At 37.5% G+C, this 21,457-nt stretch overlaps 5 protein-coding genes across 5 annotated transcripts in view; 2 read left to right on the top strand and 3 right to left on the bottom strand.

Annotated features, from left to right (window-relative positions):
• Window positions 1-21,457, bottom strand: part of LOC129792881 (activating transcription factor 7-interacting protein 1) — a 481,750-nt gene that overhangs the window by 399,889 nt on the left and 60,404 nt on the right. The gene's annotated exons all lie outside the window — the stretch shown is intronic.
• On the top strand, window positions 3,153-7,400 carry LOC129792324 (xanthine dehydrogenase/oxidase-like). Its single transcript, XM_055831235.1, has 5 exons — window positions 3,153-3,249; window positions 3,310-3,433; window positions 3,664-6,084; window positions 6,164-6,686; window positions 6,744-7,400. The coding sequence occupies exons 1-5, from the start codon at window positions 3,153-3,155 to the stop codon at window positions 7,398-7,400; spliced, it is 3,822 nt and encodes a 1,273-aa protein (XP_055687210.1).
• Window positions 7,734-9,974, bottom strand: LOC129792322 (uncharacterized). Its single transcript, XM_055831233.1, has 6 exons — window positions 9,852-9,974; window positions 9,367-9,790; window positions 9,135-9,302; window positions 8,919-9,047; window positions 8,696-8,844; window positions 7,734-8,264 (listed from the first exon to the last, which is right to left on the bottom strand). The coding sequence occupies exons 1-6, from the start codon at window positions 9,972-9,974 to the stop codon at window positions 7,794-7,796; spliced, it is 1,464 nt and encodes a 487-aa protein (XP_055687208.1). The 3' UTR covers window positions 7,734-7,793.
• Window positions 10,075-12,314, bottom strand: LOC129792916 (DNA replication factor Cdt1). Its single transcript, XM_055832330.1, has 3 exons — window positions 12,016-12,314; window positions 11,532-11,949; window positions 10,075-11,459 (listed from the first exon to the last, which is right to left on the bottom strand). Exons 1-3 carry the CDS (start codon window positions 12,158-12,160, stop codon window positions 10,199-10,201), a joined length of 1,824 nt encoding a protein of 607 aa, XP_055688305.1. The 5' UTR covers window positions 12,161-12,314; the 3' UTR covers window positions 10,075-10,198.
• LOC129792917 (SRSF protein kinase 3) lies at window positions 12,690-18,501 on the top strand. The gene is made up of 3 exons (XM_055832331.1): window positions 12,690-13,002; window positions 13,186-14,188; window positions 17,515-18,501. Exons 1-3 carry the CDS (start codon window positions 12,871-12,873, stop codon window positions 18,189-18,191), a joined length of 1,812 nt encoding a protein of 603 aa, XP_055688306.1. The 5' UTR covers window positions 12,690-12,870; the 3' UTR covers window positions 18,192-18,501.

The following is a 21,457-nucleotide window of genomic DNA, read 5'->3' as shown; positions in this document are numbered from 1 at the left end:
TCAAGATTTGGTATTCTAAGATAGAGATTTACGGTCGAACCATAACCTAAAAATCTTGTTTCTTCATACAACTTCCAAGACTTTTAGTATTCTGGGATACGCACCAAAATCAAAATAAAGATTTACAAAATGAGTTGTCAAAAGAGACTTGGATAAAAATATTCCAAGATTTTGTATTCTACGATAGAGATTTACGGTCTTATTATAACGTAAATTGTCTTGGATTTATGTGAAATTCCAAGACGGTTTTGGGGTCCTTTGAAAAATTGGTTTTCAAATGAGGTAAAGGCAAAGTAAATTCAGTATGGGAGATACGAAAACTCTTGTACAAATATGGGATGCAGATGTAAAATGACGGGTTTTTGCCGGAATTGTGTTCACTCCATCTTGCTAATGATAGAGTGACCTCCGGGTTGTACCAGGATTGTCAAATCTTGGACAAATACGTGATGTTGGTGCAAAATTTTTTGTTTTTCACTGGAATTGTGGTCACTTCTCCTTTGTAATGGTGGAGTGACCTCCGGATTGGGGATCTCATCCCCGGATTGTCACATCCTGGACAATCCTGGGATGCTGGTGCAAAAATGTTTGTTTTTTGCCGGAATTATGGTCACTTCTCCTTTGTAATGATAAAGTGACCTCCAGATTGGGGATCTCATCCCAGGATTGTCACATCCTGGACAATCCTGGGATGCTGGTGCAAAATTGTGGGTTTTTCGACGGAATTGTAGTCACTCCTGATTGGTAATGATGGAGTGACCTCCAGATTGAGGCTCTCATCCCAGGATTATCAAGTCCTGGACAATTAGGGGATGCTGGTGCAAAATTGTGGGTTTTTCGACGGATTTATGGTCACTTCCTATTAGTAATGTTGGAGTGACCACTACTCTGGCGAAAAAACCACAATTTTGCACCAGCATTACCTAATTGTCCAGGGCTTGATAGTTCTGAGATGAAATCCTTAGTCCGGAGGTCACTTTATCATTACCAATGAGAAGTGACCACAATTCCGGCGAAGAACAAACATTTTTGCACCAGCATCCCAGGATTGTCCAGGATGTGACAATCCGGGGATGAGATGCCCAATCCGGAGATCACTTTATCATTACCAATGAGAAGTGACCACTAATCCTGGAAAAAAATTAAAAAATTGCCCCAGAATCCCAGGATTGTCCAGGATATGACAATCCTGGGATGAGATCCTTAATCTGGAGGTCACTCCATCAATAGCAAGAAGAAGTGACCACGATTCCTAAGAAAAATTCAAAATTTTGCAGTAGCATACCCCCCCCCCCCAGTTACCACCAAATTATCATAATTTGGAGGCAGAAAGCACCTCTCCGACAATTTCATTCCATTCCCGGAGCAATAATGCCTGGGAATAATAGCCGAGATTATACAATCAGGGCTCCTGGATGTAATAGCAATAGGGAAGAAATTCCCATGAAGTGTTTAAATTTCGTTCAATTGTCATCCGAGAGCGAACGAGAAAGCGCAATAGAAAAAATTAATGCGTTAGAAAGAGATATCGCTAAAGTTTTCTTGGCGCGAAGCTGAAAACAAGAAACTGACAAGTAGGATAACGCAAATTTTGATTTTACTTTCCTGGATAATTCGTCGTAAAGTAGAATACCGACAGTCTTGGTCTTTATTTTGATTTTTATCTTGATCTTGAAAGGTGTCTCTATCCTAGAATACCACCCCTAATATTTGAAAATATTTTTTTAATGCGAAAAATTGTTAAAATTACTGAATGAGTAAAAGTGAAGGATTTTCCGGTGAAAATTATATATTTCATGGATACCAAAAATTTTAATAAATTTTTTAAATTAAAAAAAAATGAATATTTATTTATTTTTGTAGAACAATGCTATGTTTTAAATTCCTTTCAATTCTATGTGGTTATTATATACATACGTAGGGGAGAGCTTTCCAATTTAGACCTCTTGAAGTCTTTCTTCAGATTTTAGAACTTATTTAATTAACTATCCAATAGAGACATGCCTCTTATTCCACTTTTATTTTTAACCCTTTCACGTTCATTCGATCAACGACCCAAGAAACATACTACCTTTAACCAAAATTAATTTAATTATTAACGTACAAGAAACTAAAGAAGTCATTTAAATTGAGAAATATTCTCTGAGAACTTTAATAGATAAATATCGTGATAAAAAGATAGATTTTTCAATGTCTCATACGATCCTCAAGGGGTTTAAACCGATAAAATTTCAAACGTAGATAGTTACGTAAATAATTAGCAGATTAATTGTACTTTAAATTAAAACCAAATTAAGGAATATGGATTTTATTTACTACCAATTTATGCCTTTCTATGTGGGCCTTCGGAGGTCTATATTAAACCACTGTCCCCTATAATTTTATATTAATTCTTTTTATAGGTATTTAGTTTAATGGGAAAACCGTTTCTCTAGTAGTTCTGACTCCAAAAATGTTTTTTTTTAATGAAATTAGAATTATTTTTTAATATTAAATAAGGAGATAAACAAAATGAAAATTTACTCCATTTTATAGTCATTTAAACGACGGAGGTTGGTTATGAAATCCCACAAAAATGCAAAATAAATTGCCGTAAGCATAAAAAACTATTACTACTCATGTTTTCCGTTATCATACAGAAATGTAACAAGTAGGATAAAATTTTAAATTAACCCTTATAAGTCCGCACAAAATATTCGGTCTTTATCATAGAAATTTATTCCTATCTTTGGGGATTTTCACTTTTAATGCAAATGATTTTAAAAATAATTTAAATTCGAGAAAAATTTAAAGGGTTAATATTAATAAAAAACAATCACACATTTCAAAATATGCTGAATGTTTTTTTAATTAAAATTATATAGATCTTATCTCTGAAAACATAAATAGATCAAATATGATTTTATCGCATAGATATTTTACCCCTACCAATTTTTACAAAAGCAATAAATTTTCAAAAATATTTGGCAACTTTGTTCATACTTGAAAATATACCCAAACCAACATCCGAATTGTTCCATTTCAATTATTTTTATTGCAATTGAAAGTCCCCAAAAACACTCATTCACGAATACAAAAAAAAATTAGAAAAGTACATTTTAGTAGCTTAGAGTGAGTTCATGAGTGAAGATCGGTGAAGTTTGTGGAAGAATATGGGATCTAATAGTGGGAAACTCTATGAAAATGGACGAGGAAAATTTCAACCAACAACTGATTTGCAATTTATGATCAACGGAAAGAAGTTCTGTGGTAGGATTCAAAAATTAAAACTAAATTTTAAAGTGATTTCATAAAAAAAAATATTTTTAGTTCGCCCAGGAACAATCCCTCATGATACATCACTCAATACGTTCATTCGCATCTACGCAGGACTTACAGGAACGAAATTTATGTGCAAAGAAGGAGGATGTGGGGTTTGCACCGTAATTTTGAGGTAAAAATTCTGGATTAAGGAAAGGTGACATCTTAACTTTCTTTTTTCTTGGTTCAAAAAATTGGAAAAAAGCGAAATATTCGTTGTGTTTTTGTAATTAAAATTAATGATTCAATTTTAATTTTTTTCTGCCTAAAATGTTGCAAAATAATAGTTTTTTCAAGGAACGGAAAGAATGCACAATGCAGACTAAAACCATTGAATTTAACGATTTTTCTTTTAAATTCTAGGCGTCAGGAGACAGAAACTAACGAAGAATGGGTTGGATCAGTTAACTCATGTTTGCTGCCCATTTATTCCTGTCATGGATTGGAAGTTCTGACTATTGAGGGTGTTGGAGACAGTTTAAGTGGCTATCACGCTGCCCAGGCTCGTCTAGCTAAAATGAATGGAACTCAATGCGGTTACTGTTCTCCAGGGATGGTGATGAGCATGGTGGGTCTAATGGAGGAACAACGTGGAAAATTTTCCATGGCAGACGTTGAGAAGCATTTTGGCGGGAATATCTGTCGCTGCACAGGATATCGCCCTATCCTTGATGCTTTTAAATCATTGGCTGAGGATGCTGACACTGGCCTAACTGCTGCTTGTACGGACATTGAGGATCTACCAGTAAGATGCGCCTTTGCCCAGCAGCCATGCCTTGAGAAGGATCAGGATTTTTTGCATTTCCGTTTGGATAACTTCCGGGATTGGTTTAGGGTGAGGAAATTGAATGATGTACTGAAAATTCTGGAGAAATCACACAACCGCCCTTATATGCTAATTGGAGGGAATACAGGGCACGGAGTCTATCGTCGTCGGGAAGATTTACAGATTTTTATAGATATCACAGGTGTGGAAGAAATGAAAACGACCATGATTGGAGATACTCTGGAAGTGGGATCTGCCATTACTCTCACAGAGTTTATAGACTTCCTAAATGAAGCTGCCGCATTGAAGCGAGAATTTTCCTACTGTCGTGAATTTGTGAAACATTTGGAACTTGTAGCACATCCTGCAGTACGTAATGTTGGTACACTTGGTGGAAATTTAAGCTTGAAACATCAACATCCTGAATTTCCTTCAGATATCTTCCTCTTACTTGAAACTGTTGGTGCCTTTCTTACGACCATTGATAGCAATGGGATTCATAGGGCAGTTACTGTTGAGGACTTTATGTATAAATCCATGACAAAAAGGATCCTTGTCAAGGTAACTCTTCCACCTCTACCACCTGAAAAATACTCCTTGGTTACCTTTAAAATAATGCCTCGTGCACAAAATGCCCACGCCATGATAAATGCAGGATTCCTCTTTAAATTTAACCCCGAAAGTCGCTCAATAGCTTCAGCAAGGATTTGCTACGGTGGAATTAATCCGAGATTTGTTCACGCTACCAACACTGAAAATCTTCTTGCTTCCAAAAATCTCTTTGCAAACGAAACTATATCTCTTTTGATGGCCTCACTCAATGAAGAACTCAAAGTCGATAGGACGCTAACAGAAGCATCTCCAGATTATCGCAAAACGCTAGCCATGAGTCTTCTTTACAAGGCTATACTGAGCTTAGCTCCTCCTGGGAGGATTCGCGAATCTTTCAGCAGTGGTGGTACAGAAATACATCGAGGACTCTCACGTGGGAAGCGTAAATTGAATGCATCGGAGAACGCCATTTTGAAGATTGAAGGATATCATCAGTGTGCAGGAGAAGTAAAATACGTTAATGACTTACCGTATATGATTAATGAAGTTTGGGCAGCTTTCGTTATGGCAAAGGAAGTTTTATCAACTGTTGTTGATATTGATGCAAAGGATGCTCTAAGGATTCCTGGTGTGGTAGCATTTTTCACTGCTGCAGACATTCCTGGTGCTAATTCCTTCATGACTCAGGTTTTTATAGAACCTCTCCAAGTTGTGGAACCTGAGGAAGTTTTCTGCAGTGGAAAAGTCCGTTACCATAGCCAACCTGTAGGAATCATCTTAGCGGAAAGTCTCGATTTGGCGCTAAAAGCTGCTGAATTAGTTAAAATTACCTACAATCCCTCAGCTGATGAGAGGAAGCTTATGCTAACCGTTGAAGATGTCTTGGAAGCAGGTGAGGATGAGAGGATAATTAATTTCGCAAAGCATTTAGAAGCTGAAACTCAAGGAAATGACACTGCAACCACCATTACGGGAAATATAGCATTTAGTTCTCAATACCATTTTTACATGGAACCACAGACGACGGTTTGTGTCCCAACATTAGACGGTATGATTGTTCACTGTGCTTCGCATTTTCTGCATTTTGCCCAAATGGGAATAGCACAGGTGCTGAATATCCCACAAAATTCCATTAGTATGAAAATTGAACAAATTGGCGGGAGTTTTGGTGGGAAAAACTCAAAATCAGTTCACGTTGCTTGCGCTGCAGCAGTGGCTTGTTACCATCTACGACGACCGGTACGTTTTGTGATGTCAATTGAGCAGAACATGATGATTATTGGTAAAAGATTCCCAGCTTCCTCCTACTATGCAGTTGAAATCAATAAGCAAGGAATTGTTCAGAAATTGGATTGCACTTACTGTGTAAATATGGGTGCGTCAAGGAATGAAGGTCCTGATCAGCCTTCAATTATAGCTTATTTTACTAATCTCTACAACACCACAACGTGGTCTTTGAACATAAGGTAAGACAATCTTTAATTTAAGAAAATTAAGACTGTTAAATTTTGAAATGTTTTAAACCAAAATCAAATTAATTTTCAGAGGAGTTTTAACGGATCTTCATCCCCATACATGGTTTCGTGCTCCTGATGCATTAGAGCCGTTTGCCATCAATGAGACTGTTATGGAACACATTGCTAAGGAGCTATGTCTTGATCCTTTAGATGTCCGTTTAGCTAATCTTCCCGAGGATTCCCAAATGCGTACTATTCTACCAGAATTCCTTGCTCAATGCAACTTCGAAGAACGCCGTGAGCGTGTTAACATCTTCAATGCTGCAAATCGTTGGAAGAAGCGTGGAATTGCTTTTGTGCCAATGAAATATAAAATTATATCAACCTTCCGCTATGGAGTCCTTGTTACCGTCTACGCCATTGATGGAAGCGTGAGCGTCGGCCATGGGGGTGTTGAAATGGGTCAAGGAATAAATACGAAGATGGCTCAGATTGCAGCCAATACTTTTGGGATTCCTGTTGAAAATGTTAAGATTGAAGCAGCAAATACATTTGTAAATGCTAACACATCAACAACTGGAGGGAGTCAATCTAACGATGTTTTAGGACGGGTAAGGTTCAAAACTATTTTAATTTTACTTGATTCCTAATTTTAACTTTAAATTCAGCTCGTCTTGGAAGCCTGCAACACAATTTTAGAACGCATGAAGCCAGTTCGCGAGGAAATGCCATCAGCAACGTGGTCTGAGCTGGTACGCATCGCATATGAAAGGAATGTTTCTTTAGCAGCATTTGTTAATGATATGGATAAGGATCGTATAACTTACGACGTCTGGGGCGTTTCTTGTGCTGAGATTGAAGTTGACGTTTTAACTGGAGATTTCCTGCTACGTAGAGTTGATATTGCTGAAGATGTTGGAGAGAGTCTCAATCCAAATATCGATGTGGGCCAAATTGAAGGAGCTTTCGTAATGGGACTCGGCTACTGGTTGCAGGAGAAAATCATTCGAAATCCTGAAACTGGGGAAATCTTAACAAATCGAACTTGGAACTACAAGCCTCCTGTTGCAAGGGACATCCCTGTGGACTTCCGAGTATCCTTCCTAAAAGGACAAAATCTCCCTGCAGGAATTATTGGAGCTAAGGGAACAGGAGAGCCTGCAATCTGTATGTCCATTGTGGCAATTTTTGCTCTGAGGAATGCGTTAGAATCTGCAAGAAAGGATGCAGGATTGCCTTACACTTTTATTGAATTGCATGCACCAACAACAAAGGAGGATATTCTGCTTCTATCAGGGACTCATTTTAGCCAATTTCAGTTGTGATAATTATTTTCTTCTTCAGCCTTTATTTTAGCTTATCCGTTGTAAGATTTATCTTGAGCAGTTAAGGCTTTGATAATTTTCTTGATGGGGATTTAAAGGATTTTTAAGGATTTATTGGTCATTCTGGGGGTTCTGGGGCGCTAAAATGAGCAGAAAGCTCCAAAAAAAACCTTAAGCTTTTTAAGATTCTAAAGCAACTGCGTTACTTAAAAAAAAAAACAAAATGGTGGATTTTCTGTAAATTTCTTTATTTCATTTTGTAAATATATAAATATGAAAAAAAAAAATCATAAACTGTTGAGAAAGCATAAGTGGCATAAGTATTCCAAATACATAAAAAAAGTGCTGCTTATCTACCTTGTCTTACTGCAACAAAAACAGAAACATGTGCAGTTAAATGCTCCAGTTAAAAACATAATTCTCAGCTTTACGCTTCTTCCTTATGAGAATCTTCTGGTTCTTTTGATGTGTATAGTCACATTTTGAAAATTGTTTTGAGCAGTCGGCTCCTCCTAGGCCAAGAAGGGCAGCTTTGAGACTATCAATAACAGATACCATCATTGATTGTTCCTTGAGGACTCTTGTTGAATACCACGTCATCCCGAGACTCCACAGGGGGATCCAGTATTTGGATGAATCCTTAAATGTCCTGGAAAGTCTGTTGTTTTCGCAAATTGCCAAATGAAGGCATTCTCCTTTGTCTTTGTGTGCAATTTGAGCAGCATCAATAGACATGAGAGTTATCCTTGCCAGATCATTCATCCTTGCAGTTAGTGAATAAGGAGCTTCGCGTTTTCCACGAATTTCCTCCGTTTCCGGGGGCATATCCATCGGCATCATCATCATGTTGTTGTTATTGGTTCCCTGAAAAAAGTAATCGTCATATAAATTTTCCCAACAATTGAGCAATTATTGAACAATTATTTTTTAATTATTGAGACAATAATTGGTCAATAGTTGATTAGTTCATGATCATTTATTCATTGATTTATATTTATAATTGACTCAATATTGATTATCAGTTTTGAGTCAATTTTAAGTCCTCATTGAGAATGAATTATTGAGCAATCAAAATTGATCTGAGAATGATCAATTTTTGGTCAATAATTAATCAATCGATTGACTGACTCAAATTATTAATCAATCTTATTGATTCAATCATTAATTGAACACCATTTGCTCAAAATCAACCAATCAGAGGCCTTGTTTAAGGATCCTCCTAATTCAGATTATTTTCTCCCAGGTGGGGCTTTGGTGCAAAGTATGCTTGAAGAGAGAGAGTAGGTACAACTTACCATCGTGATGCACATGATAACGTGAAGGAGAAACATTCCAAAGGAGAGGAAAGCCAACGTTGTTAGGGCAATTTCAAAGAGATCCTTAAGTCCCAAAGCTTTTCCAAATTTCGACTCCATCATTGGGTAATCATCATGTTCGTAATAGCCTGCAGATTACATATATTTTTCAAGAACTTCCGGTATCGGCAATAAAGTAAAAAATCCTTTTAAAAAAATTCACCTGGAGCAGTAAGGACCTCATTTGTATTGAGAAAATCAGAATTGAGATGAAAGTTCTTCCCAAAGTCGTCGACAGAGATAGGAGGGTAGCTCAAGGTGTAGAAAGGAGATGAAAATGTGATAGGTGGGCCTTGTTAGGTTTTTTTTTTGTTGTAAAGATTGAAAGAATAAAAGATTAAAGATTTTTTTGTCACTAATTCTTCCCTACCAGCCTTACTTCCTGCCGTTACTTGCGGATGCATGTGGGTGTTGTAGTTGTGCTCATTATTCCCATAAGAGTAGGTCATGCTGTCACTACCTGGATGACCCAGTTCTCCATGATTCAAATGATGCTCCCCGTTGTCTTCGTGAACTTCCGAAACTGGAGGGTTGTGCACTGCGTAGCCTAAATTGAAGCAGATAAACGTTCTTCAGTGTTCCTTGTGAAGATTACTTGAAGACAACCCCACCTGTTATGTCTCCTTCCTCGTAATCTGTCTCCCAGTCTTCATATTCTGCATGATTGTGGTCAAAGATCCTATCAGTTCGTCTTCTAGCAGCACCTAAGCTGCTATTCTTCCTCATGTAGTTGTTGTAAATGTCCTCAAGTGTTGTGGATTTATCCAACCAGTGGCTGTAGGCAGATGATCCTTCGTCATGCAGCATATTCTGTGCGGGAGGAGGACCTTTAGCAACATCCAAGGACGCATTACCAGCTACCACTCCCAGTCGTTTATTCAGGATTCTCGAATTAGGAAACATTTCCGCAATGAGATTATCCGTGAGGAAATTGCTGCATTTGTATTCATTTATTTTATCTCTGTGGAAGAGCATCGTGGAGAAGGCATTGCCCCAGCTTCCATCCTCTGTGCGATTCCAGCCTACAAGATCAATCTAATTTCCATTTTTATTATTAATTTTTTATTTGAAATTGCACTAAAAACATTTTTTTTACCCCATCTTGACGATCTTCACGACCACTGGCCACTTCTTCGTGGAACTCTTCCCCACTCAGCAGAGCAGCCGGCATAAGTCCTTCACTGAGAATATCATCCACATTAACGGAAAAATCCTGCATATTGCCCCCCAGCCCTTCCCGGACACCCCACAGCAACAAGATGACAACACAGAGAACGACCTTCATGATCTCTCGCGAGTCACAGAGAAACTACACTGAATTTGTCAACAGAATTTCAATTTATTATTCAGAAAGCATCGCGAGTGGTTCCACTCGGGAGCCCATCTCGCGTTTAAGTGAATTACAACGTGTGATAATGCGTTCCAGGGAATTGCTTTACGAGGTCAGACACTCTTCTCGGTCGCCAGGCGTTCCAGTTTGCGCGACAGCTGCCAAAAGTCGATGCCCCTTGCCAATTTCACGTACTTCACCTTTCGGATCTCCTCAATCGACAACCACTCCTTCACCTCCCGACTCAGTACCCCAATGAGGGATTCAATGACATGTGCCGGGAGATTTGCACGGTAGCTGTTTGCGATCTTCCCCAGGACGATCTCCAGCGTGAGGCAGGACTTTTTCTCCGTCATGAAGATATTTCGAATGTGCTTTGCAAGTTCCGGTAGACGACTATATGCCACAGCTTCCTCATCCTGACTCGGACGGCGTGTCATGGCTTCCAGGGCTTTGGCAGCTTGCTTCGCACGAATTTTCTCCACCAATTTCGCCGGGACACGCTTCAGGAGGTCCGATACCGCCGTTTCCGCCTTCTTCTGGGGCTCCGGGAGTGCTTGACGTGCCTCCAGGAGTTCCGTTGTGCGTTCCATGGATGTGCTGCAGTTAAAGAGATTCTTCGCTGCTGACAGAACATCCCGGGCTGATGAGAATTTCTCCTCATTCGGTGGACGCGGAAGATTGGCCTCAGGGATCGCTGGGCATGCCTCCAGATCGAATTCCGGATGCCACCGAGTGATCTTCTGCATGGGTATCACCATGGGGGGCGTAAGGGATCGCAGGAAGGTATAGTGCTGCCTCCGGACACGCATCTCAATGGCACTGGTGAATGTTTTTTGTCTCTCAATGAGAATTTGTGGCGACAGATGGTCTGGCTTTGGTTCAATTACTAGCTGAAAGTAGTCCTGTTTCGATGTGGAGCCGTAGTTCCGTGTCTTGGACTGATGAAATGTGTACGCCCCCGGGAAGATTGTCTCAATCTGTGCCAAATGCGCCGGAGTGAAGGTTTTCCGGCAGAGTTGCTGAACAGCTGGTTTGAGCTTCTTGAACGTGATGGTTTCCTTGCGATTGTGGAACATGGCACACACAGCATCGCAACTCTTGAAGATTTCCACCAGTTGGCGATACTTGAAGGGCAGCTGTAGCCCCGGACGACCACTTTCCACCAAGGAAGCATATTTCTCATACGCCGGAGTACTGCTGGATGCCTCTGATTGCCCTTCATCACCTTTCTGTGGGCTGAAGAGCACCTTTCGAGCACTCCGCGGTGCTGCATCCTTCCGGGGACTCATCAATGTCGTATCGGGTTTGTGAGCAGCTTCTCCGGGTGTGGGAATTTTCATCTTTAGTGGGGATTTAAAGACTTTTGTTGGGCTACAATGGAAAACAAAACAGTAACCTCAATTAGTTCCCGAAGAGTCAGCAAATTTACTCTGACCAACTCACCTCAACACCTCCAAGTCGAGTTTGTTGAATTTCTTCAGCGACTGACCCTCTTCTTTGGGTGCTTCTACTTTTGTTGGGGTTGTATTTTGACGCAAAAGCATCTGGCGTTTCTTCTCCATTTCCTGCAGCTTCAGCAGTTGCTCCTTGAGATCCGTCAGCTTCTTGCTTTTCTTCACCTTCTCCTGGATCTCCTTGATCGAGAGATCCATTGATGCCTTCTTCTCCTCCACATTCTCTTGGCTGTTTGCTGAAGACATCACCGGCACCTTGGCTCCCGGAACAACACTCCCTGCGCCACATGATTTTTCCTTTGCCACCAAACGCTTCTTCCGGGCAACGACAATTTGACGCTTTGGGTTAGGAGGAAGCACCTTTTCAGCCTTTTCTCCATTCGCAACCGCCTCAATGGGTTTTTGCACTGCAATGATAAACAAGGATTACTCCCACGCTCCCGAAAAATGTGAAATTATGCCAAAAAACCAACCTTTATCCACATTTATTGCCTCTTTGGCTTTGATAGCGTCACCACCGGGAGCAAGCAGGAGCTTCTTGCTCGTGGGAGCACACAGATAATCACTCGCCAACCTCTTCCGGGCATTGAAGTATGAACTAATGGGCGGCTGATACATTTTTCTACAATTTCAACTAAATATTTCAATGAGAAATAGGAGTTTTCTTGTAATAATAAACAAACACACGATGCTTCTTTGTCGGGGTTCCCTCCAAAATTTTTAAAGGGCGTGACGGTTAGAGGTGTGAGCCACCGCAAAGTTCGTTGGCTAACTTGTGTGAAGTTTGCAAAAGAACATTAAATCGTCGTTTCGACCTTCAATGGTCGTAAGATGATTCAAAACATTTTGATTTTGTTGGATTTTTTGGAATTAAAATTATTAAGAAAACACAAAATAAAAGAAATGAATTAAATTCTTTATTCAGAAACGTTTTTAAAAAAGAAAAAAATAAATAAAGAAGTAAGGTTTCCAAGATTTCTTCTTCTTTTATTTTTTTAATTTCAGTTGTTACTTTTATTTAAATTATTTAATATGTTTAAAACGTTCTAAAATTCTTAAAATTGAAGAATTTCACCGATTAATTTGGAAAAAAAACTCAATTCATAAAATTGCGCCTATAAAACACATAAAGCATTGGCGAACAAATGCAACGATTTTATCCATCAAAGTTTGGTGTCAAAAACTTCAGGCAGGTGTGAAAAAGGTCTCCTCGCGATTTAATTTGCTTTTTTTTCTAATAAATTGGGTGGTCCTGCCAGCATTCTGTGCCCTACGTCGTATTGGAAAGTGGATGTAGAGAAAGGAGCGGTGCGCTGTGCTCGTTGGGAATGAATAAGAACGATGTAAATAGGCGTGTTTTAGTGATAAAGGCGAAAAAGAAGAGGCACAAGCCAAACAAAAAGAAAACCAAGGGCCAAAACGAGGAGCACGTCAGCGAAAGCAACACAGTGACATCTCAGGTAAGGAGTTCAGTAGGGCTCCAATGGCGGGCGCGTCATGGGGGTGCGATGAGGCAGGCGGGATGTCCACTGGGAGGACTTCCGGAAAGGGAAGACATGACGTCCCGTGTGTTTCGTCGCAGCACCACATGGGGGCGTGCGAGTTGAGTTGTATGTAGTAAAGCACTTTTATCTGGGCCACAGGATTTCGAGGAAGTCGGCGAACCCGAGAGCCCAGCTCTTGCGGAACCATCGCACAGTTCATCCAATGAGACCATTGAGGACTTTGACAAATACACGAGTGAAGAGGAGGAGCAGGAGAGCCGTGAGGACTACTGCATCGGTGGCTATCATCCCGTGAAGATTGGAGATCTCTTCCAGGGGCGCTACCACGTGGCGCGAAAGCTCGGCTGGGGTCACTTTTCCACCGTCTGGCTATGCTGGGACCTCACGGACAGGCGCTATGTTGCCCTGAAAATCGTCAAGTCGGCCCCGCACTTCACGGAAACGGCCAAGGATGAGATAAAGATCCTCAAAGCAGTGCGGGATAGCGATCCAGCCGATCCGAATCGCAACAAGACCGTACAGCTGCTCAATGACTTCAAAATCACCGGCGTCAACGGGACCCACATCTGCATGGTGTTCGAAGTGCTCGGGCATAATCTCCTCAAGCTCATCCTCAAGTCCAACTACCGCGGTATCCCCCTACCAAATGTCAAGTCCATCATCCGCCAAGTGTTGCAGGGTCTCGACTATCTCCATCGCAAGTGCAAGATCATCCATACGGACATTAAGCCCGAGAACGTACTTATCTGCGTGAATGATCAGCACATTAAGAAGTTAGCGTGCGAAGCCACGGAATTGCATGCGATGGGCCTCAAGTTGCCCTATTCTCTCATCTCGACGGCACCGCAGCAATTCCAGGAGCCCCCAATAACGGGGAAATTGAGCAAGAACAAGAAGAAGAAGCTAAAGAAGAAGGCAAAGCGTCAGAGTGAACTGATTAGGAAGCAAATGGAGCAGCTGCACGAGATGGAGGCTATCACGGAGGAGGACAAGACAACACCACCAGCAGAGGCGGCTGACGAGGAGAAGAGTCAGGACACAGAGTCAACGGCACCGGCTAAAACTAATGATGAATCTCCATCAGTTCCCTCACCTGATTCACCATCGACCCTCCTCAATGGCAGAGCATCCACCGAAGAAGGTGAGTTGACTCTTTTTCTTTCTTTGCAAATTGCCCCAACCACGTGGTATTTTGGCAAATAGGGCAGCTTTGTGTGGGTGGGCGAGGGGGGTGGTTGGGAGTTTCCTTTGCCGTGGTTTGCATGTGCGGAAAGTTGGGCAAAGGGAAACAAAAGTCAGCAGTGCATTCCTCTTTTTTTCATTACCTCAGCTAAAGGCTACAGAGAGTCGCTTGATGTGTTACAGTTTTTATCACAAATACACGGTGACCTCATGCAGGTGTCGCAATATGTTGGAAAAAAAAGCTGATTACATAAAATGATTTCTTACTCTATTCAATAGCAAAAAAGGTACAAAAAGATTAATTTTCCTTCTTTAAGTAATAAAGTTGTTTTTATAGGAAGTGTAAACCCTGTTAAAATGTCTTCTAATGACGCTTCTTGAATTAAATAAAAACATATTTTTATATAATCATTAACCCACATTTATGCGAAGAATGATATTTCTTATTAGAACTACTCTTTTGATGATTCTATATTTGATATTTTTCCGTTGGAACTTTATTTATTTGTGAAATTCTTATAGGAATTTTCTATTATTAGGCTTAAAAAATTCGATGCAAGTTAATCGATATTTTTGTATATCCAGCGACGTTTTGATTTTCACTTTTCTCATTAATTTTATTATTATTTTCTTTAAAAACTGAGTTAAATAACTGGGCCTTAATTTTTCAAAATTATTTTTTCCTAATAAAGAAATTTTGTTTTAGTCCTTTAAGGAGGGTTTTCGGGTGTCTAATCACCCTCAAAATTTAGATAAATTTAATACTTTACTTTAAAGGTCAAAAAGATCTTATTTAATTAAAAAATATACAAACAAAAGATTTTTATAAAGTTAGGCTTTAGTTAGAAAAAAAAAATTAAAACGAGGATTTTTATAATGTTAGGCTTTAGAAAAAATATTAAACAGGCCAAAAAAATTAAAAACAATGACTTTTAAAACGTTAGAAAGGACATTAAATATTAGATAAGGGAGTAGTAGAAAATCATTGGAAATAAGAAACGTCAAACCAGCCGAATAAAATCTTAAAGGAAAATTTTGAAAAGAAACTTTCAAACGTTAAAATTAACATGAAGCGTTAGATTTGTCCAAAATCTCAATAAATCTTCAGGTAATGTGGGAGGCCGCAATTTACAACTTTTAACAAGAAATGAAAAGAAATATTCTAAGAAAAAAACCCTAGAATAGATTTCTAGCTCCGAATTCTCAAGAAAAGCGAATTTTCGGTCAAGTTTTCAATCAATTCTTGATTTTTTTTGATTTTCACGACTCCCAAAAGCAAATTCACAAACAATCTAAAAAGAAAAAAAAACATCTGAACCATCTATTCTTGTTTTTGTTTGTTTGCTTAGTATAGGGAAAAAGGCAATATTTCGCTAGAATATTAACAAAGCACTCCAACACCATGAAAGTTATTCCAATTAGTGCGGGCACTGTTATTGATTTCCTCAGCTGTCTATCAAGTGAATTTTCCAGTTCACTAAAGGAGAATTTTCCCAAACGCACCATCCGCTTCTCTCGGGGAATCCTCATTCTCCATCCAATCAATCCCATATTCTTCTGCTTCTAAACATTTACAAATATAGGACAAAAGATGCTCTTTAATGTTTTCCTTTCGCATCTCCCTCGAATCAAGGGGAACTACATGTATGTATAAGAAATAGAAATATCACTGCCTCTATGCTACCTGCCTATCTTCTAAGTTGTCACGCAAATTGTGCTCTTTTCCTTTGAAAATTTAATGCGATTAAAGCACTTTTGCGAATGGATAGGCTTTATCAGATTTATGACGACATTCCTTCGCTTAGCATACGTCGTACATGCGTGTTTATGTTTTTTGATATCAATAAACGAAAACAGAAAATTGAGAAAATGATGGGGCTCGGGAGTTCCAGAAATTGTGTGATCAATTTCATGGAAGTCATAAATCACAAAGTGGAAAAGTCTGTAACTGACCTCTTGGGGTTAGAGAATTTTATAGCTGTGAATAATTAGTAATGGATAAATAATTGTTACTGCTACGCTTACGCTACAGATTCATGCAGAAAATTTAGAACCACACACACGAGCATTTTTTTTGAAAAGAATTTTTTAATAAAAGAATTAAAAGAAGAGATTCTTTAACTTCTTTGTTAGTTTAAAAAATGTTTCAATTGCAAAAAACGGGAAAAAATTCATTTGGGAGATTGAAAAAATTAGAAATGAATATCTTTTTTGTTTAAAAAATTACAAAAAATTGAAAATTACGAAAACTTTGATAAAAAACTTTAATAAAAATTCTCTGAAAAACTAAAAAAATAATATTTAAAAGTTTTCTGAAAAACTAGAAAGGATCTATCTGAAAAAAAAATAATCGAACTTTGTAAAAGCTTTAAAAAAATATATATTGCAAAAATCTTGAGAAGTTTAAATAAATGAATAAGAATATACAAAAATTTAATAAGAAGTTTCAAAAGGTTTTTAAAGAAAATAAAAAAAACAAAAATAGAAAAAAAAATCTTCATCACTAGAGAGAGGCGCTCAACAACTTGGACTATATTAAGAAATAGTCTCAGAAACTCCCAAAAGCTTTGAAAAATTAAAAATAAAAACTAGAAAATAAAAGAATTCTAAAGGATTAGTTTAAAAAAAACTACCTATAGAAAAATTATCTGAGAAACTGGGAAATCTTACAATAATTTCAAATAAATAGAATAAATGGAAAACCTAAAAAACAAACATTGGGACTTTCAGCATGGTGTCAAAAAGATCTACTATTTTGTAGATAGATAGATATTTCGATTAGTTGACTGATAGATTAATAGACTACAATTCGTAAAATAGGCCCTTACGTTGTCAAACCCGAAAGCCCCCTAATATTTCTTCGAAAATTGAATAACTAACATCGTAAAAGAGTCCCTTTGGTTTATATTCCCTTCGTTTCTTCGATATTCATTTTTTCATTATATTTTCTATTATTTTCAACAAGAAAAAAAAACTTCTTCAGAACAATTGAATCATGTGGGATACTTTCTATGGCGTAGTACTGTATTACATACAATGAACTCTCTGCGTGACTTCAAGTTGTGACTGAAAGGAAGACAATCAATCAACTGCCTCATCCTCTTGCTATTTTATTGATTTTTTTTGTCATTTTCCATGGGCTTTTGGGGGGATACTTTGGATGTGTTGGGTGGTGGGTGGAAGTGGGAAGAGTTGGGGCCTCTTTCAAAGATTGACAAAGAGAAAGAGAGAGAGAGAGAGAGATAACACATTTTTATTGCTATTTTCCGTGTCTCCACCACGCAGCTCCTGCAAGTGAGAGGGACGATGAGGAGGCAGCGGGTGCGGAAAAGACGCCCGAGAATGCGGGAGAAGTTGGCGGAAATGAGAATGATGGGGATGAAGAGAAGAAGGTGTTGGGTGAGAAGGAAGATGAGAATCAGGTACAGTATCAAATGGATCCGGCATTCGACGTGTGTGATATTGAGGTGAAAATTGCGGATCTTGGGAATGCATGCTACGTGGATAAGCACTTCACGGAGGACATCCAGACGCGTCAGTATCGTTCAATTGAGGTCATCCTGGGATGTGGCTATGATACATCAGCTGACATCTGGAGCACTGCGTGTATGGCGTTCGAATTGGCCACGGGGGATTATCTCTTTGAGCCGCATTCAGGGCAGAATTACTGTCGCGATGAAGATCACATTGCCCACATGATTGAGCTACTTGGGCCAATACCGCACAAATTGGTGTTTGGTGGGTCAATGTCACAGGTGATTTTCAACAAGAAGGGCGAACTGAAGCACATTACGGGGCTGAAACCGTGGGGACTTGTGGCTGTTCTCACGGAAAAGTACGAATTCTCCTATGAGGATGCGTACAAGTTTGCCGATTTTCTCCTACCGATGCTGAGATATGATCGTGATGAGCGAGCATCTGCCCAGGAGTGCCTCCAGCATCCTTGGCTTCAGTCACCGTGAAGGTAACACTACCCTTCTCTTTTTTTATAATGACACACACAAACAACTTTTTAGTGAAAATGATTGAAAATTAGATGATTTAAAAAAAAATAATGGAAAAAATCCAAAATTTGTAGTGAGAAGGAAGGAAATGAAAAAAAAAAGATTATGGCTAACCTTTTAATGCCTGAAGAAGATTCATGGTGAAAGACATTTGAGTGGTAAATTTTATGTATAGTAAAAAGAAAAGAAAAATTATGAAGAATTCTTTTTAATTTATGTCAAATTGAAGAAATAATAAAACTTTTATCATTTTCACACAGAAAACAAACCTCCTTGTTCATGAATTTACTGTTGTTTCCCTCTTCCCATTATTAATTTTAAAAGAAAATCACTACAAAACAATTTTTAATGAAAACCCATGTTGTTGATAAAAGAATTTCTCTCAAAAAAATATTTATAACGTTGCTAAAGCGTAAAGAAAAAACATTTTCACATATATTTTTCTTTTTCTTATCCACCATCTAATCTAATTACATGAAATACAAACAAAACCCTTTTAGTGTCCTGAAAACTCTGCAAAAAAATAAACAAACAGTATGTGGTGTAATTATTATTATAATATAAATTTCCCACGAAAATGTGAAGTTGCAATGTTCTAATCATGAGAGAATAAGAATGCGCTTAGAGGGGAATCTGCTCGTAAAATGCATAATTTTGCAAAGACGATGGAGGAAAAAAAAGGAGTAAAAATTTGTAAATATGATAAACTTCACATTTGTATGCGTAATTTCATATTTAAAAAAAAGAAAAAAATAAAAAGAGAAAAATGTAGGAGAAAAACAGATGATAAAAAAAAGTTATTATATAAAAGAAAATGTTAGGGTTAAGCCCAAAATGCTTCGTGAGATGAATCCACAAAATGACCCGCATACCTCTCCCCCCTTCTCCACCCCCCCCCCCCTGGAATATCCCACATTAAGAAGTGAAATTATTGTGAGAGCAACAATAAGGATGAATATTAAATAAATGTGACGTTCATTTCAATATTATTGGTTTATTGGTAGTTTAATGCAAAGAGTACGAAGGCAAAATTGGGTTGAAAAGACGGAATATTTGTAGCAGTTGAAAATAATTTTAGAAAAAAATATTAATTTGAAATTTAAAGTTGTTTTTGACGACAAAAAGGGATCGATCGAACAAGGAAAGCAAAGTGAATGGATACAAAAGAGCTTGCTTCGTAAAAAGAAGTAAATAAGGGTGATGAAAGATGGCAATTTTCTGAAAAGAACTTTCCAAAGAGTTTTCTTTTTTTTTGCATTTTTTAAGGGTAATTTGGGGCAAATTGAGACGATTTTATTCAGAAAAAACATATTAGAAAATCAATATTATTGATAAAATCAATAAATTCTTAACACGAAAGCTGAACACGATCTGAAAGAAACCTTTTTAGGACTGTAAGGAATATGCAGGAGTAGGCAAAAAAATGTAAGAAATAGGCAGAACGAAGTAGAAGGATTCCAAAAATTTTTTGGAGGTTGCTTTTAGCTTAAAAAAGACATTTTTTAAAAAAAAGTTCTAACGTTGAAATTTTTCGTTGTATTCTTTCTGATTCTTTGAGTCTTTTAGGACGTCTTTTTGTGATCGTAAAATGTCTAGGAACTATTAAGGCACAGTTCTCTATTGATCATGACTCAAGAAATGGCAAAATTAGATTTTTTTTTAAATCGAACTATAGGATGAAACGTTCAATTGTCCTTAAGCGGTTAAATGAATTTTTAGTGGGCTGTTTTTTTTGTTCAGAAACAGTTATTAAAAACGATTGTATTGGCTTGATTTCAGCGACGTTTCAGGTTTAATTAAAACTTTCATCAGACATTGGTTCTAAATAAACTGAAACGTCGCTAAAAGCGTCAAAACAATCGTTTTTTTTTTATTGTCTATTTCCGTACAAAAAATCTTCTAAAATTTCATCAGTTACAACTTTTCTCGGGAATTTTTAGTTATTCAATAAAATTCTGGGAAATTTATTATCACGTTAAACAGCTAATAGAAAGAAAGAGAAAATTCCATTTTGTAGTACCTTGCTATCTTATTAGTTTAGTTTTGAGATTGATTAGTTAAAGTAATCAATTTTCCGGTTCAAAAAGTACTTTAGGGGAATTATGGGCTATTATTTGTTTCCAATGTTTAATACGTAAATCATTTGCCCTTTGGAGGACCATTGGAACGTTTTCATCCAATAAAATTTCCCCTTTTCTTAAAAACTTCATAATCGGTCTTAATCAAAGCTTGAATTTGTCTCAATAGTTCTTAAACATTTTACGGCTACAAAAGAATTTTCGCAAAGATTTACATGATGAGTAAGAATGGAAAGTGTAAGGTTTCCGTGTTGTTAACCCTTTTCGTTGATAAAAATCACGTCCGTTTAAGACATTTTGTCGTCCAGATTAGGTGAAAATTCACTGTGAATTAGGCAGAATAAGACTTTGCATTCAAATTAAATATTATTTTAAAAGGTTTATTTTCACTTTAATACTGCCCGTAATATTCTGTCTCCAACAATAACAAATAAATTCAATTTTGAAGTTTTTTTTGAACTTTGCATAAACTACAATTCTTCTTTTTTAGTTCTTCAAATACATAGTTAAGGTAAAAGAAAATCAGAATATATAAACATGCTGGAAAAATGAAATAAGAAAAAAAAAACTGAATGATAAATAGTATAAAAAAAATATTGCTGTGAAGTATAAAAAAAAAGATTTGTCGTAAAAATGAAACAAGAGAAATTTCTGAGAGAGTTGAAGAAAAGAAATGCACGTAAATCTTCCATCCGAAAGATTAAAAAGAAAATCCCCGACATTAGGGATGTATAAATTTCAGTTAATAATTAAACATCTTTATAGTTTATTATAGAAATTTAGTAGAAAATAAAACTTAACCCAGTTAATAATTTGCTTAAATAGAAAACCAATTTATTTATTCCCCCATTTACTTACTTGAAAATGCAAAAGCTTTGCACCATCATTGTGTTAAATACAATGCTTTACTACACTATAAAAAAAATGTATGAATTAAGTGAAGAGGACAAGGCGAGAGAAGACTGAAAAATGTTCGCGTTTTTTCTCTTTTTTTTTTAAATTAATTTTGGAAAATCTCTTAATGATTTTGCCTCTGACGTATTTCTTTCTTTTGCTAAATTTTCATTTTATTTGGCAAATTGGATGGTAGATGTTACACAACCCGACATAAGAACAATAACAGAATTGAAAAAAAAAAACTATTCA

The sequence above is a fragment of the Lutzomyia longipalpis genome, chromosome 3 (assembly GCF_024334085.1).
Source record: "Lutzomyia longipalpis isolate SR_M1_2022 chromosome 3, ASM2433408v1".
In the NCBI taxonomy this organism is placed as follows: domain Eukaryota; kingdom Metazoa; phylum Arthropoda; class Insecta; order Diptera; family Psychodidae; genus Lutzomyia; species Lutzomyia longipalpis.
The sequence above is the reverse complement of the archived record's forward strand: the minus strand, read 5'-3'. Positions and strand labels throughout refer to the sequence as shown.